This window comes from Chinchilla lanigera, unplaced genomic scaffold (assembly GCF_000276665.1).
Source record: "Chinchilla lanigera isolate Chin_1 unplaced genomic scaffold, ChiLan1.0 scaffold00034, whole genome shotgun sequence".
Lineage (NCBI taxonomy): Eukaryota > Metazoa > Chordata > Mammalia > Rodentia > Chinchillidae > Chinchilla > Chinchilla lanigera.
In genome coordinates, this window is record NW_004955435.1 from 12,177,501 (window position 1) to 12,190,592 (window position 13,092).

Sequence of the window (13,092 nt, forward strand, 5' to 3'; positions counted from 1 at the left end):
CATATCATATGTAGTATCTGAGGTGAAGCCCATACCTCCATGACCCACAGGACACACCCAGGAGCGTGCTTTAGTAATCTACTAGGCATTTCTTAATCCAATGAAGTGGATAAACCTGGATTAACAGTCACAGACCCAAAGGTTACTGGGCCAAGAGACCATGGATGGAAACCTCTGAAAGTCTGAGCGAAAATAAACCTGTCTTTCTTTTTTGGTTAACTCCTATATTCCCTGCTTAGTTCCTCTAATATCCTGTTCAGCAGTTCTTGGACTCTGCTGGGTCCTTAAGTCTATTATTCTTCTAACTTTTCACTCTCCTCTGCAGTGAGCTGTTGCAGGCCTCACTTCATTGTTTATCTCGCTTAGTTTCCATGGTCCAATATCATAAATCAGTTCCTTGGAAACATCTCAGCCCTCTTGCTGTGGTCTTTCTGTAGCATAATGGACTAGTTATACCCAAGTTCGGGTGAAATACGAGTCATCCTACTCTGCCTTCCCAGCAATGACTGAACATGATTGGAGAAAAGGTCACTACAACCTTGTAAAAGAAGTAATTCAAGAGGAAGAGATAACAATAATAAATATATATGCAACAAATACCAGTGCACCCAACTATATAAAACAAATATTAATGGTCATAAAAAAATGAAATAAGCACTAATACCCCACTATCACAAATAGATGAACTAGGCAAAAAAAAAAAAAAAAAAAAATCAACAATGAAATATCAGAACTGAGCCAAACTTTTGAACAAATGGACTTAGTAGATGTCATAGAGTGTTCTACCCCACAATATCAGAAGACATATTTTTCTCAGCTGCACATGGGGCAGTCTCCAAAATAGACTACATACTACCTCACAGAACATGCTTAAGTAAATGAAAAGAAACAGAAATTATCCCTTTCATATTATCAGACCATACTGTGGTGCTCTGGAAATCAACAGCAAAAGAAACCACAAGAGCTTCATAAACACATAGAAATTGAATAGCACCCTCCTGAACAAACAATGGATCACAGATGAAATGAAAGAAGAAATTAAACAGTTTCTACAATTAAATGATAATGCCAACAAAACATACCAGGACCTACAGGACACAATGAAAGCAGTCTTAGGAGGGAAATTTATAATGGTGAATACCCATAGCAGGAAAACAGGGTAAGGTCAAATACACAACTTTATGTTGAATCTCAAGCTTCTAGAAAAGAAGAACAAGTCAAGCCCCAAACTCACAACAGGGAGGAAATTATTAGAATCAGAGCAGAAATCAATGCAATGGAGACTTAAGAAAAATACAAAAAAACAATGAATTGAAGAGTTTGTTCTTTGAAAGATTAAATAAAATTGACAAACCCATAGCCAACCTTATCAAAAAAAGGAAAGAGAAGACTCAAATCCAATGAAAGGATTTCAAAGGTGAAATAATGAAATGAATGAAATGAAAAGGTGAAATAATAGCAGATCCTACAGAAATCCAGAAGATCATCTATCCCTATTTTGAGAATATATTTTAAAAAGATAGAAAATGCAGAAGAAATGGAGAGATTCCTAGATACATGTGAATTACCAAAGCTGAATCAAGATGATATAAAAATCCTAAATAAACCAATATCAATCAATGAAATTGAAGATGAAATTAAAACCAAGAAAACAAAGCCCAGGCCCTGATGGTTTCACTGCTGAATTCTACAAGAAATTTAGAAACACCTAATACTGCTACTTCTCAAACTCTTTAGTGAAATCAAAAGGGAAGCAATACTCCCAGATTCATTCATGGAAGCAAGCACTACCCTGACATCAAAACCAGAGAAGAACCCAACCACGAAAGAGAACTACAGGTCAATCTCCCTAAGGAACATAGACACAAAAATCCTCAATAAAATACTGGCAAACAGAATACAGCAAATCATTAAGAAGATTATACACTATGACCAAGTAGGATTCATGTCAGGGATGCAGGGATGGTTTAACATACACAAATCAATAAATGTAAAACATCTTATTAACACAGCCAAGGACAAAAACTATGTGATCATCTCAATAAATGCAGAAAAAGCTTCTGACAAAACTCAGCATGCATTTATGATAAGTACCCTTCAGAAAATGGAAGGATATCCCTTACTCTTGGGTAAAAAGAACCATTGTAGTGAAAATTACCATACTTCCAAAATTGTTGTACAGATTTAATGCAATCCCAGTCAAAATTCCAATAGCATATCTCACAGAATTAGAGAAAATAATCCTAAAATGCATTTGAAACCAGAAGAGACCTAGAATAGCAAAAGCAATTCTGGGCAACAAAGGCAAGGCAGGGGCCATCACAACCCCTGACTTGAAATTATATTATAAAGCTACTGTGATAAAAAAAAAAAAAAAAAAAAAAAAAAAACAGTGTGGTACTGGCAAAAAACAGACCTGAGGATCAGTGGAACAGATTAGAAGATGCAGAAACAACTCCAGACACACTCAGACTCCTTATCTTTGACAAAGGAGCCAAACATATTCACTGGAAGAAAGATAGCCTCTTTAATAAATGATGCAGGAAAAAATGGTTTTTCATATGCTGAAGATTAAAACTAGCCCGGCATGGTGGTGCATGCCTATATTCCCAGCACTTGGGAGGCTGAGGCAGGAGGGTCATTGCAGAGTCCGAGACCAGCCTGGGCTACAAAGTGAGCTCAAGGCCAGCCTGAACTGCATAGTGAGACCCTGTCTCCAAAAAAAGACAAAAATTTTAAAAAGATTAAAACTAGACCCATACTTTTCACCATGCATTGAACTAAAATTGAAATGGATCAAAGATCTAAATAATAAAACACAAAACTAAATCTGCTGGGAGATGGTAGAACCCTTAAAGACACTGGTGTAGGCAAAGTTTTATGAACAAAACTCCAATTGCACAGGAACTATCACAAAGAATCACCAACTGGGATCTCATCTTATTGAAAAGCTTTTGCATAGCAAGAGAAACCACCAACAGAATGAAAAGACAACCCACAATGTGGGAAAAAAAATGCCAGCTGTTCTTCAGACAAAGGACTACTATCTAGGATATATGAAAAACTAAAAAAAAAATCAGACTTTCAAATTTAAAGACCCAATCCAAAAAAGGGTATCTGAAATGAATACACACTTCTTGGATGAAGAAGTACAAATAACAAATAAAAATGTGAAAAAATGTTCAACATTACTAGTCATTTGAGAGATGCAAATTAACACAATGCTGAGGTTCTGTCTCACCCCAGAAAGAACAGCTATTATCAAGAAATCAACCAATAACAAATGCTGGAGGGTTTGTGGGGAAAAAGAACCCTTCTCCACTGTTGGTGGGAGTGTAAACTGGTGCAATCACTGTGGAAATCAGTGTGGAGATTCCTCAAAAAGCTAAAACTAGAGATTCCATTTGACCCACGTCTTCCCCTTCTTGGTAGCTTCTGGAAAGAATTAAAGCATTATACTGTGGTATACTGTGCAATATATGTGCATCCATGTTTATAGCAGCACAGTTTGTAATAGCTAAATCCTGAAAACAGTCCAAATGCCCATAAGTTGGTGAATAGATAAAGAAGATGTGTTTTTTTTTATACGATGGAGTACTACTCTACCATAAAGAAGGATTAGCTTGAGACATTTCTAGCTAAATGGATGCATCTTGAGGACATACTTTTTTTTTTGTTTGTTTGTTTTTCTCCGGTACCGGGAACCGAACTCACGACCTTGCGCTTGCCAGGCAGGCGCTATGCCGCTGAGCTAAATCCCCAGCCCCGAGGACATACTCTTAAGCGAAATAAACCAGACACATATGTGTAAATACCAGTTTCTCTGGTGCGAGAAACTGAAAGTGTAAATAAGGACCAAAATGTTTCCCAGCTATTGTGAAATAGGAAGAAAATGTTCAAATAGGAAGGAGACCTATGGATGGGGGAGGGGCAGGGGGAAAGGCAGGAAGGGCAAAGAAAACATGATGAGAAAAGGAAAATCTGGAAACAAAGCTTTTGTAAGTGGGGATGGGAGGAGGGGTTGAAGGGACGGTAGGCGAATGGGAAAAAAAGGGTCAAATTGTGTCACGTACGGGTACAAATTCCCTACGCTGAGTGTGATCATTATGTATGCCTAAAATGTACCAACAAATGTAATTAATTTTTTAAACAAAAAAAGTGGATGTATAAGGGTTAATTTAATGAGGAGCTAGATTTTCTCTAAACCCAAATGCCTGTATTTTGGGAACTGTCCTCAGCAGATGCTATCCTGCCTCAGGAGTCCCAGGTTAAGCATTCCGCCCATACCCAGGGGCACAAGGCCTTCCTCTGCGTCCCTGTTCCTGAAGCGAGGTCTCCCCAATCTTGGGACGGGGTAGGGGCAGTGTTGGTTTAAGTCACGTAGCCAGGCCCCCCGTAATCGATCTCGTAGCCTGGTCCCCAGCAGTGCGCCATCCAGCTCTCCCCACCAGAGCTGTCAATCAGACAAGGAGCACAGACCCTCTTCCATCCTCCAGGCACGGGATATGGCTCTCCCGAGTAGAGGGTGTGCCGAGCAAGGCAGCGCGCATCCGCCAAGGCAAGTCAGAGCCTCAGCTGGAACCGGCACCCACCAGCGCTCCCTGCAGCCGGGGCGGGGAGCTCACACTGTTCTAACTACGCCTTCTCCCTCCCTCAGGGCCTTTGTCCTTCTTCCCTCTGCCTGGCACCAACCTTTCCTCGATTTCCAAAGGACTCACCTCCTCCGTTCCCTCAGACCTGTGTTAAAGCATCTAGGTGCCAGATACTTCTCCCCTGACTGCTGTATATAAACTAGCACTCTATCCCTCAATACTCTCTTCTGTTACCCTGCTCTTTTTTTTTTTTTTTTTTGGGTGGCCCATAATATCTTGCAGCTCTTGATATATTTCTAGAGTTTGTGTTCCATCTCTGCGGGGCTCTGACTTATATGCTTCTAGAATGGCAGAGGGCAACTAGAATGCTTCTTGTACAATAGAGAGATACGCAATACACATTTGTGATTTTTTTTCCCCCAATACACATTTGTTGAGTAGACTAAAATGCCTTGAACATATATATTCCACCCTTGATCGTAGCCAAAACGCCGAGAAGTGATTGAACATATATTCAACTCAAAGAACGCAGGGTGGTTTAGTGGAAGGAATTTAAGAGGTTTGGGGTTAGACTGATTATTTAAAACAGTTTTAGGTATAACTGATGTGAAATAAGTCACATGTTTTTAAGATGAACTGAGTATGTTTTGACAGAGGTATTTGTCCAGGACACCATCACAATTCAGGTAATGAACATATCCTCCATGCCTAAGCGTTTCCTCTTACACTTTTATAATTCCTTCTTCCCACCCTTTCTTCCCACCCTTTCCCCTCTCCAGGCAAACACTGATTTGCTTTCTGTTTTTAGAGTAGTTTGCATTTTCTAGAAGCAAGCCATCTGTATTCTTTTTTTACTTTTTCTTCTTTCCTTTTTTTTTTTTTTTTTTTTGAACCTGGTTTCTTTCATGCAGTACAATTATTTTGAGACTCACCCATGTTGTTGTATATATAATAGTTCATTCCCATTTTTTGCTGAGAAATATTTAATCTGTTTATCATTCATCTCCATGAACATTTGTTTTGCCTATAGTTTGGGAATTAAAATAATATAACTGAGTCTATGGCCACACCACCCTGAATGCACCCGATCTCATCCGATTTTGGAAATAATATAATGGAATATTTATGTATGTTTTTGTATGACCGTGTGTTTTCTTTTCTTTGTGTGTGTGAGAGGTTTAGGGGAATCAACAAGAATGCAAGAAGGTGAGTATCTGTTATGGTTTGTTGTATGCATGTCCCCCCAGATCCTCATGCACTCATGGGGCAGGCTTCTACATATTTAATTGATCCATAGTCCGATGCTGGGATTATGGGTGTGAGTGCTACACCTGCCCTGGGGCGGGTAGTTTGCATATGTAAGGGAGGGAAAGAGGCTACTTGCTCCACTCCTCCCTTTTGCTCTTGTTGCTTTTGCTGTTTTCTGCCACCATGAAAGGTTGCCCTCTGCCATGGGCCACTCTGCCTTGGAGCCAGCTGAGCATGGACTGACACCTCCACAAACTGTGAGCTAAATAAACCTTTCCTTCCTTAATTTTGGGCATCAGGTATTTTGTCTCAGCAACAAGAGAAAAGTGACCAAGACAGTAGCTCTTTCCAAACACTTTACTATCAAGATTACTCTGTGGTGTGGTTTGCCAAATTCATTAGTAAGTGCTCTTCCACTGAGCCATGTCCCAGCCCCGGCCTTTCTCTGCGTGTAGTTCTTGCAGTGGTTCTCAGTTTTCACATGTTCTACACTCAGACAATTTTCAACATTATATCCTCAGCCATAAGTGGTTTTTCCTGTGTACAATTCAGTCTGTTTTTGTTCAGTTGACTCATGATTTTTGCTTTTGCTTCCTGCCCCAGGATTTGCCTGTGTAAAGATTCTTACCTGTTAGCTAATAGTTTGTGCCAGAGGTAGGCAGAATCTATTGAGATCATAATTAGGAATTTAATAGCAGGCTTTGGTTTTTAAGGAACCTAAATTCCTTTACAGCCTGCAGGTCTGATACTTTATTTTTGGGTACTTGATTTTCATGCATATTGTTATTATGCATTTATGAAAGCCTCATTATTTTTTCACATTGTTCTCATAATTGGAAGACTTGGCTTCTAGTCCAGGTTATACTTTAGTTTCCTAAGAGATTTGGGCACTATGTAATTCAAGGTGATCTTGAACTCATTGTTTCATCCAGGCTTGCCTCAAACTCATCATGATCCTCCTGCCTCAGTCTCCTGAATGGGAGGATTACAGGTGTATGCCTCCATGCCTGCCTTATGATCCATTTTAATTATTATTATTTTGTTGTGCTTGGTTTTTTTTTTTTTTTTTTTGGTTTTTCTCCGGTACCAGGAACTGAACTCACGACCTTGCACTTGCCAGGCAGGCTCTTTGCCGCTGAGCTAAATCCCCAGCCCCATGCTTCGTTTTTTTGAGACAGGGTTTTACTATGCAGTTCAGGCTGGCCTTGAAATTACTTTGTAGCCCAGGCTGGTCTCAAACTCACAAGAATCCTCCTGCCTCAGCCTCCTGAGCGCTGGGATTACAGGTGTGCACCAACATGCCCAGCTTTTGATTAAATTTTTTTGATAAAGGGTCTCCATATGTGGACCAGCTGTTCTGGGCCCAGGTAGCTTTCCTGCCTCATCTTCCCAAGTAGCTAGGATGACAGGTATGTGCCAGTATGGCTAGCTTGAATTAATTTTTATATATGATGTAAAGTCTGGATCAAAGTTCATTTTTTAATTTTGTTTTGCTTTTGGTTTTTTTGGTGCTGGTGATTGAGCTCAGAGCCTCAAGTATGGCTACCTAATTGTTCCAGCATCATTTGTTGAAAATGTCTATCCTTTCTCCTTTGATTACCTCACCACCCTTGCTGAAAATCAATCTATTTGGCACGGCTTTCTACAGCTCCTTTTTTCAGTCTTTGTAATGTCTGTCCCTGCTCGTCTTTCAACGCTCCTAGTTACAAGTGAGCTCCACACCAAAGGGGAAGAGCGACTTCTCAGGGTCCTTCCCAGCATCGCAGCAGCTCCGGTGCTGCCCTCCGAGGCCCAAGTAGACCCTGAACCCCTGGTTTTGTGCCATGTGAGTGCTATGCCCAACAGAATGGCCAGAGAACCAGAGAAAGGTTTGTCTTTGATTGGATTCGTTCTCATCTGCCTTAAAATGGTGAGTTCACCTTTCCAACAACCTGCAACTTTTTAGGGAAGAAAAGAGACACATTCATTATCTTTCACTTTTTTGTAGGAGGCAAGGGAGATAAAAATCAAAATACTTTAGGATCATACCAAGATTATATATGTTTGTGTGTTTGAAATTCAGTGTGGTGTACTAGAACAATATTATCATTATATTTAAAGAACAAAGATTTCTGAAAAATCTGTCACTGACTTCTGGCCTAGTTCAATAGGCAGATTCAAAGGAAAAAATGCAATAGTAATGTGATCTGTCTCCATGGATTGCTTTGTGGTAGATTTCAGTGCTGAGAAAAGAGTTGTACAGAAAAATACTTGTTGGATTCAAAGATTGGTCACATTTTGTATAGCAGTATTGTGATAAATTTATTGCTGCTCTGATATTATGTATTTCCCTATGGTTCTAATTTTTTTCAACTTTCCTTTTCAGATTGTTTCAGCCAAAACAGGTAAAACTTTCTGACATGTAACTTTTCTGCCCTTATATTTCATTTTAATTGCTATTGTTAGTTCATGGGCTACCCTGAAATATTAAGTCTGTAGCGGGAAAAAAAATCAACATTTTCCAAGCATTCACAATGAGTGCTAATCTTTGTATCAGGTGCTAGGGAGACAATAACTGATAAGACAAATAAATGGATCAAGCTCAAAAGACAATATTGTTGTTAAGTATTGTGATGTGTAAAGTTACGTAGCAATGCATTTTCTTGTACATAGTTATGAGGAAAATATCACAATCAGAATCATTCCATTCCATAATGTAAAGAAGAAATCTTACATTAGTCTAATTTATATAAATTTTCTTACTTGTAGGAAATTAGAAATTTTTTTTATGGCATTTTCAAGATTCCCTACTTAAAAGGAACTTTACACTCCTAAAATTGCATAATTATAGTGAAGGTGTTTGGGACACAAAAGCAGGAGGAGAATTGGAGGTCAGCCTATAAGAAGACTCTTTCAAAAGCAGCAATAACAGTGAAACTAAAATACAGGCAATGCTGACTCAAAGCTGAAAGGGGCTTTCTTTTAAAAAGATGTAATCACTATTATTAATGAGTGACTCAAGGCAAAGATAATTTCTCTAGAATCATCTGCTGGCTTATACATTCTGGAAATTTTAGTCCCAAGATAGATATTTATGCTTAGGGGTTTAGATTCACTATAGGAACCATATCTTATCAACTAGCTCAACAATAAACTCTCAAAGTGATTCAACAGGAATTAGAACAATTTATATTATTTTACCTATGCCACAAAAAAGGAAACAGAAGGATGACAATTTTAAAATTTGGTATGGCTATACAGCTGAGCTATGAAATTTCATAAAAATCCATGGATATATGTTGGTTTTTAAAGTTTATCATTTCTTCCTCTATTCTTATTCATTTACCTTTTTTTCTTTTTTGGAGGTAAGATAGGGTCTTGCTATATAGTTCAGGCTGGCCTTGAGATTATTATGTAGCTGAGACTGGCCTCAAACTTCAGATGATCCTCCTGCTTCAGCCTCCAGAGTGCTGGGAATTACAGGCATGGCCCTTATTTATCTTATTCTTAAGAGACCTTCAGGTCTGACCAGGAAGCTATGGGAAGGACTACCTGGCTATATTCAAAGTGATTTAAAGTTTATTTATTTCCAGTACTGGGGATTGGACTCAGGTGCTCAAGTGTGCTATGTTAAGCCAACTCTTCCTAAGTTGCCCAGGCTCCTCTTGAACTTGCGATCCTCCTGCATCAGCCCCCCAAGTAGCTGGAATTACAGGCATATGCCACTGTATCTGGCTTATGTTATTTCTTTATGTTGTTTAAGATAAAATCTCACTGTTGCCCAGGCTGGCCTTGAACTCCCGGGTTCAAGTGATCCTCTTGCCTAAGCCTCCTAAGCTTGACTTCAAGTAATTTTTAAAACAACTGGCTTGTAGGTGACAAAATCTAGCTTTGCTGTCTCTCCCAAGGTCTCAGAACACTCAGGACACACTGAGCCCTAAGAACAGGCCTCCTTTTAGTCCCGATAGCATCGACCCTTTGGAGATGAGTGAAAAGAAAGGGTCAGAATGAAATACAGAGGATGCTGTTCATGGACTCATGCTGGCTTTTCAATGCATGAGCTCGGTGTGATTTGTGTTGTGCAGAAGGCTTTATCTTGGCTGTGTGTGTTGAGATTCTTTTTGAGCCTTGGCACAGACTGTCTATGTATGGCTGGCCTTTGGCGCCTTGGGGCTAATTTAGATCTCTGAGTTGGTAGAAGGCACAGATGCCGAGAGCCAAAAGGTTTCATTTCTGGCGGATCTGAGTGGTTGGACGCACACGTAGGGAATAACGTTTTCTCTTTCATCAATCTGGTGAGTGGGTTAAGCACAGGAATAAGAAAAAGGAAAAGGAACCGGTGCTATTTTATAAGCCTAACGCGCATCACTTAAGTCTCTCTCTCTCTCTGTCTCTCTCTCTCTCAAATGTGGGGGTTATGGAGAGTGGGATTCTCATACTTTCCGTCAGCCTCCCCCAGTCTTTATTAATGGTAAGAGTAATATGACCATGGGGCTATAGTTCAGAGGCAAAGTGTTTACCTAGCAGTATGAGGCCCTGGGCACAAACTCCAGCAGCTAAAAGGAAAAAAAAAAAATCAAGGTTCCCTCAGAACCATCTTCCATCTTCTCCTCCCTTTTCACTTATCCATCCTCATTCTTTATCTGCAGTGGCACACAGAAAAACTGACACGACACCCAGGATTTGGAGGCAGATTTATTTACACTGACAGGCACTGATCGGGATTATTCCCAGAATATCAGGCCCTGATCCCTAGTGCTCTAGGGCTTATATGGGATAAGCAAGCAGGAAGTACAGGGGCAGAATGGTCTTCTATTGGGGATTGGTTTATACAATGTGCAACACAGTGACCAGCCGTTTCTAAGAGACCAGAAGCAAGTGGAACTGTAACAGGAACTATTACCTGGGCAACTAAGAAACTGAAGTATACTGGCTTGGGGGAAGACATTTTCTGTTACACATCTCATTTCTATTGTCTTACCTTTCTCAGTCTGTTCTCTGAGGGTCTTTTCGGAACTGTCATCCTACGCAGTTCACCTACCAGCCCACCCATCCTGCCTAACAAATGTCCCCAGAGGCTGGTCCCACCTCTCATCTTGCCACCCCACCACCAAGCCCTCAGACTCATTCAGACCACAGTGGGTGGCCCCACCACTTTCTCCCTACCTCAGGTCGCCCAGCTGCTGACACACTCAAATTCTCCTATTCAAATTCTCCCACTCCCCTACTCCCCTGCTCCCTGGCCTCTGCTATGACTCCTTCCTAGCAAATGTACCTCTCCCAAGCCAGTTCCTTAGACATGGATTGTCGTATCGTACAGAGAAATAAAGTTCAGAGGTGTTAGTCTGCTTTCCTGGCTAATGCTGGTCAGAGCCTACTGGAGCAGATCGTAAAATAGGCAGCCTGTCTCTCTTTCAAATCTATGCTTGCCCCAGGATCCCCTAAACCTCAGTTTCCCTGGCAAGCTCCATGGCAGTGCCATCCGGTCTGGCCTTTCCAAGTCCAGCTGTACTTACCTTGGTACACACACACACACACACACACACACACACACACACACACACGATCAAATCCAGGAGCACTCTACCACTGAGCTACATCCCAGAACTTTAAAAAATTATCTTTAAATTTTGAGACAGAGTCTTGCTAAGTTGCCAAGGCTGGACTTGAACTTGTGGTCCTTCTGCCTCAGCCTCACAAGTAGCTGGGATTACGGATGTGCACCACCGTGACTGCCTCACATGCATACTTTCAATGTGCCCTTACATACAATATTTCACTTAATCTTTACCATAATCCTAAAACATAGCTACTTTCTATTTCAAAGTAAATCCTAAAATGTAGATGTTATTAATATTCCACATTTCTCAAAGAATGAAACCGAGACTGACAGAGGTTAAATGTTTGCACATCTTCACATACCAAGGTGAAAACACAGAGCTGGGGCTCAAACCTAGAGCTCCTGAGTCTAAGTCCTTTGCTGTTTCTCACCGTGCTATCCTGAGTTTCACTCTGCAGACACTGGCTTCTGCTCTGACTCCTTCCTCGCAAATGTGCCTCTCCCAAGCCAGTTCCTTAGCATGACGATGGGGCAAGTTGTATGACATCCTCCGCGCTGTGACAGGCCCGAGGCAGGATAGCGTGTGACACGATAACCCTTTAGGCCCACTCTAGGAATGCACTGTCATGCCTCTCATGTCCTGTGCGTATCTGGTTTATCATTTTCTCAGGAAGTTAGTCCGTTCCAGTAAAGCAGGGCTGCCTATCACAGGAGATAATATAAATGAGGGGGGCAAAGGAAACAGGAGCTGAGAGACACCAGAAAATTAGAGAAAAGGAAGTATAGAGCACAAGAGAAGTGGTTGGGAGATCAGAAGAGGGGTGTGTGTGGGTAGGATGGAAGGGGAACGCCCTGCTAGGCTTTCTATTCTGCAAGGACCAAAGGGGACATAGGCTCTTCCTGAAGAATCAGCTTGCACTGGCAAATGGCTATCAGGTCTGTATCTTCTGCCAGTATATAACCCTCATGATTTCCTCTCCATGGCAAAAGACAGTCCTGGGTGATGTTCCAGGAATGTCTGGCCCCTACACAATGGAGACTTTGTTCACTTTTGCAGAATAGTTATTGCTGATATGCTGCCAAAGCCAACTCTCTGGGCTATTGGTACAGAAAGAGAAGGTTGTCTGTATTATGTCCCAGGGATAAGGCTGGCGGGAGGGGAGAGTTGATCCTGCAGATCACTCATCTGTATTTATTCTGTCTGCCTTCTTGTCTTATCGTTTTGCTTGTTTGTTTTGCCCTTCAGTTTTTACTTTGCCAGTGATTTTGCCCATCAGATGGCCAGGTGCCAGTTTAAAAAACTATCTTTGAGACAGGTCTTACCGTGTTACCTAAGCTGCTGTTGAACCCACTGTCTCAAGGAATCCCCCTGCCTTACCCTCCCCAGTAGCCGGGAGGATAGGTGCATGGCTCTTTCGACCCCTTCCACTTGGATCTCCTACATTCAAAACATTTTTGTGTCCATATATTTTTGAAGCAGTAAATCTAATTATCATGCTGTGCCTTCCACCCCATACCCAAAATATAGGAATGCTTTGTACTCTCCACCTAAATATTCATATCCCTGTGACAAACCACAGCCAGGTGCACAGGAAGGACAGACCATAGCATCTCATTCTTATCCTGAGGCAGATGTTTGGATAAGAAAGAGAGAATGACGCTTACTTTTATTTTATAGATAGGAATCTAAAAATTGTTCCATTCCAATACTAA

At 41.0% G+C, this 13,092-nt stretch overlaps 1 protein-coding gene across 1 annotated transcript in view; it reads left to right on the forward strand.

The window, feature by feature from the left end:
• The first annotated feature begins 7,686 nt into the window (after positions 1–7,686).
• Positions 7,687–13,092, forward strand: part of Fndc7 (fibronectin type III domain containing 7) — a 28,056-nt gene continuing 22,650 nt past the window's right edge. The window contains exons 1-2 of the mRNA XM_005388833.2: positions 7,687–7,749; positions 8,206–8,224. Of these exons, the coding sequence (XP_005388890.1) occupies positions 7,687–7,749; positions 8,206–8,224 (82 nt within the window). The remainder of the gene's footprint in view (positions 7,750–8,205; positions 8,225–13,092) is intronic.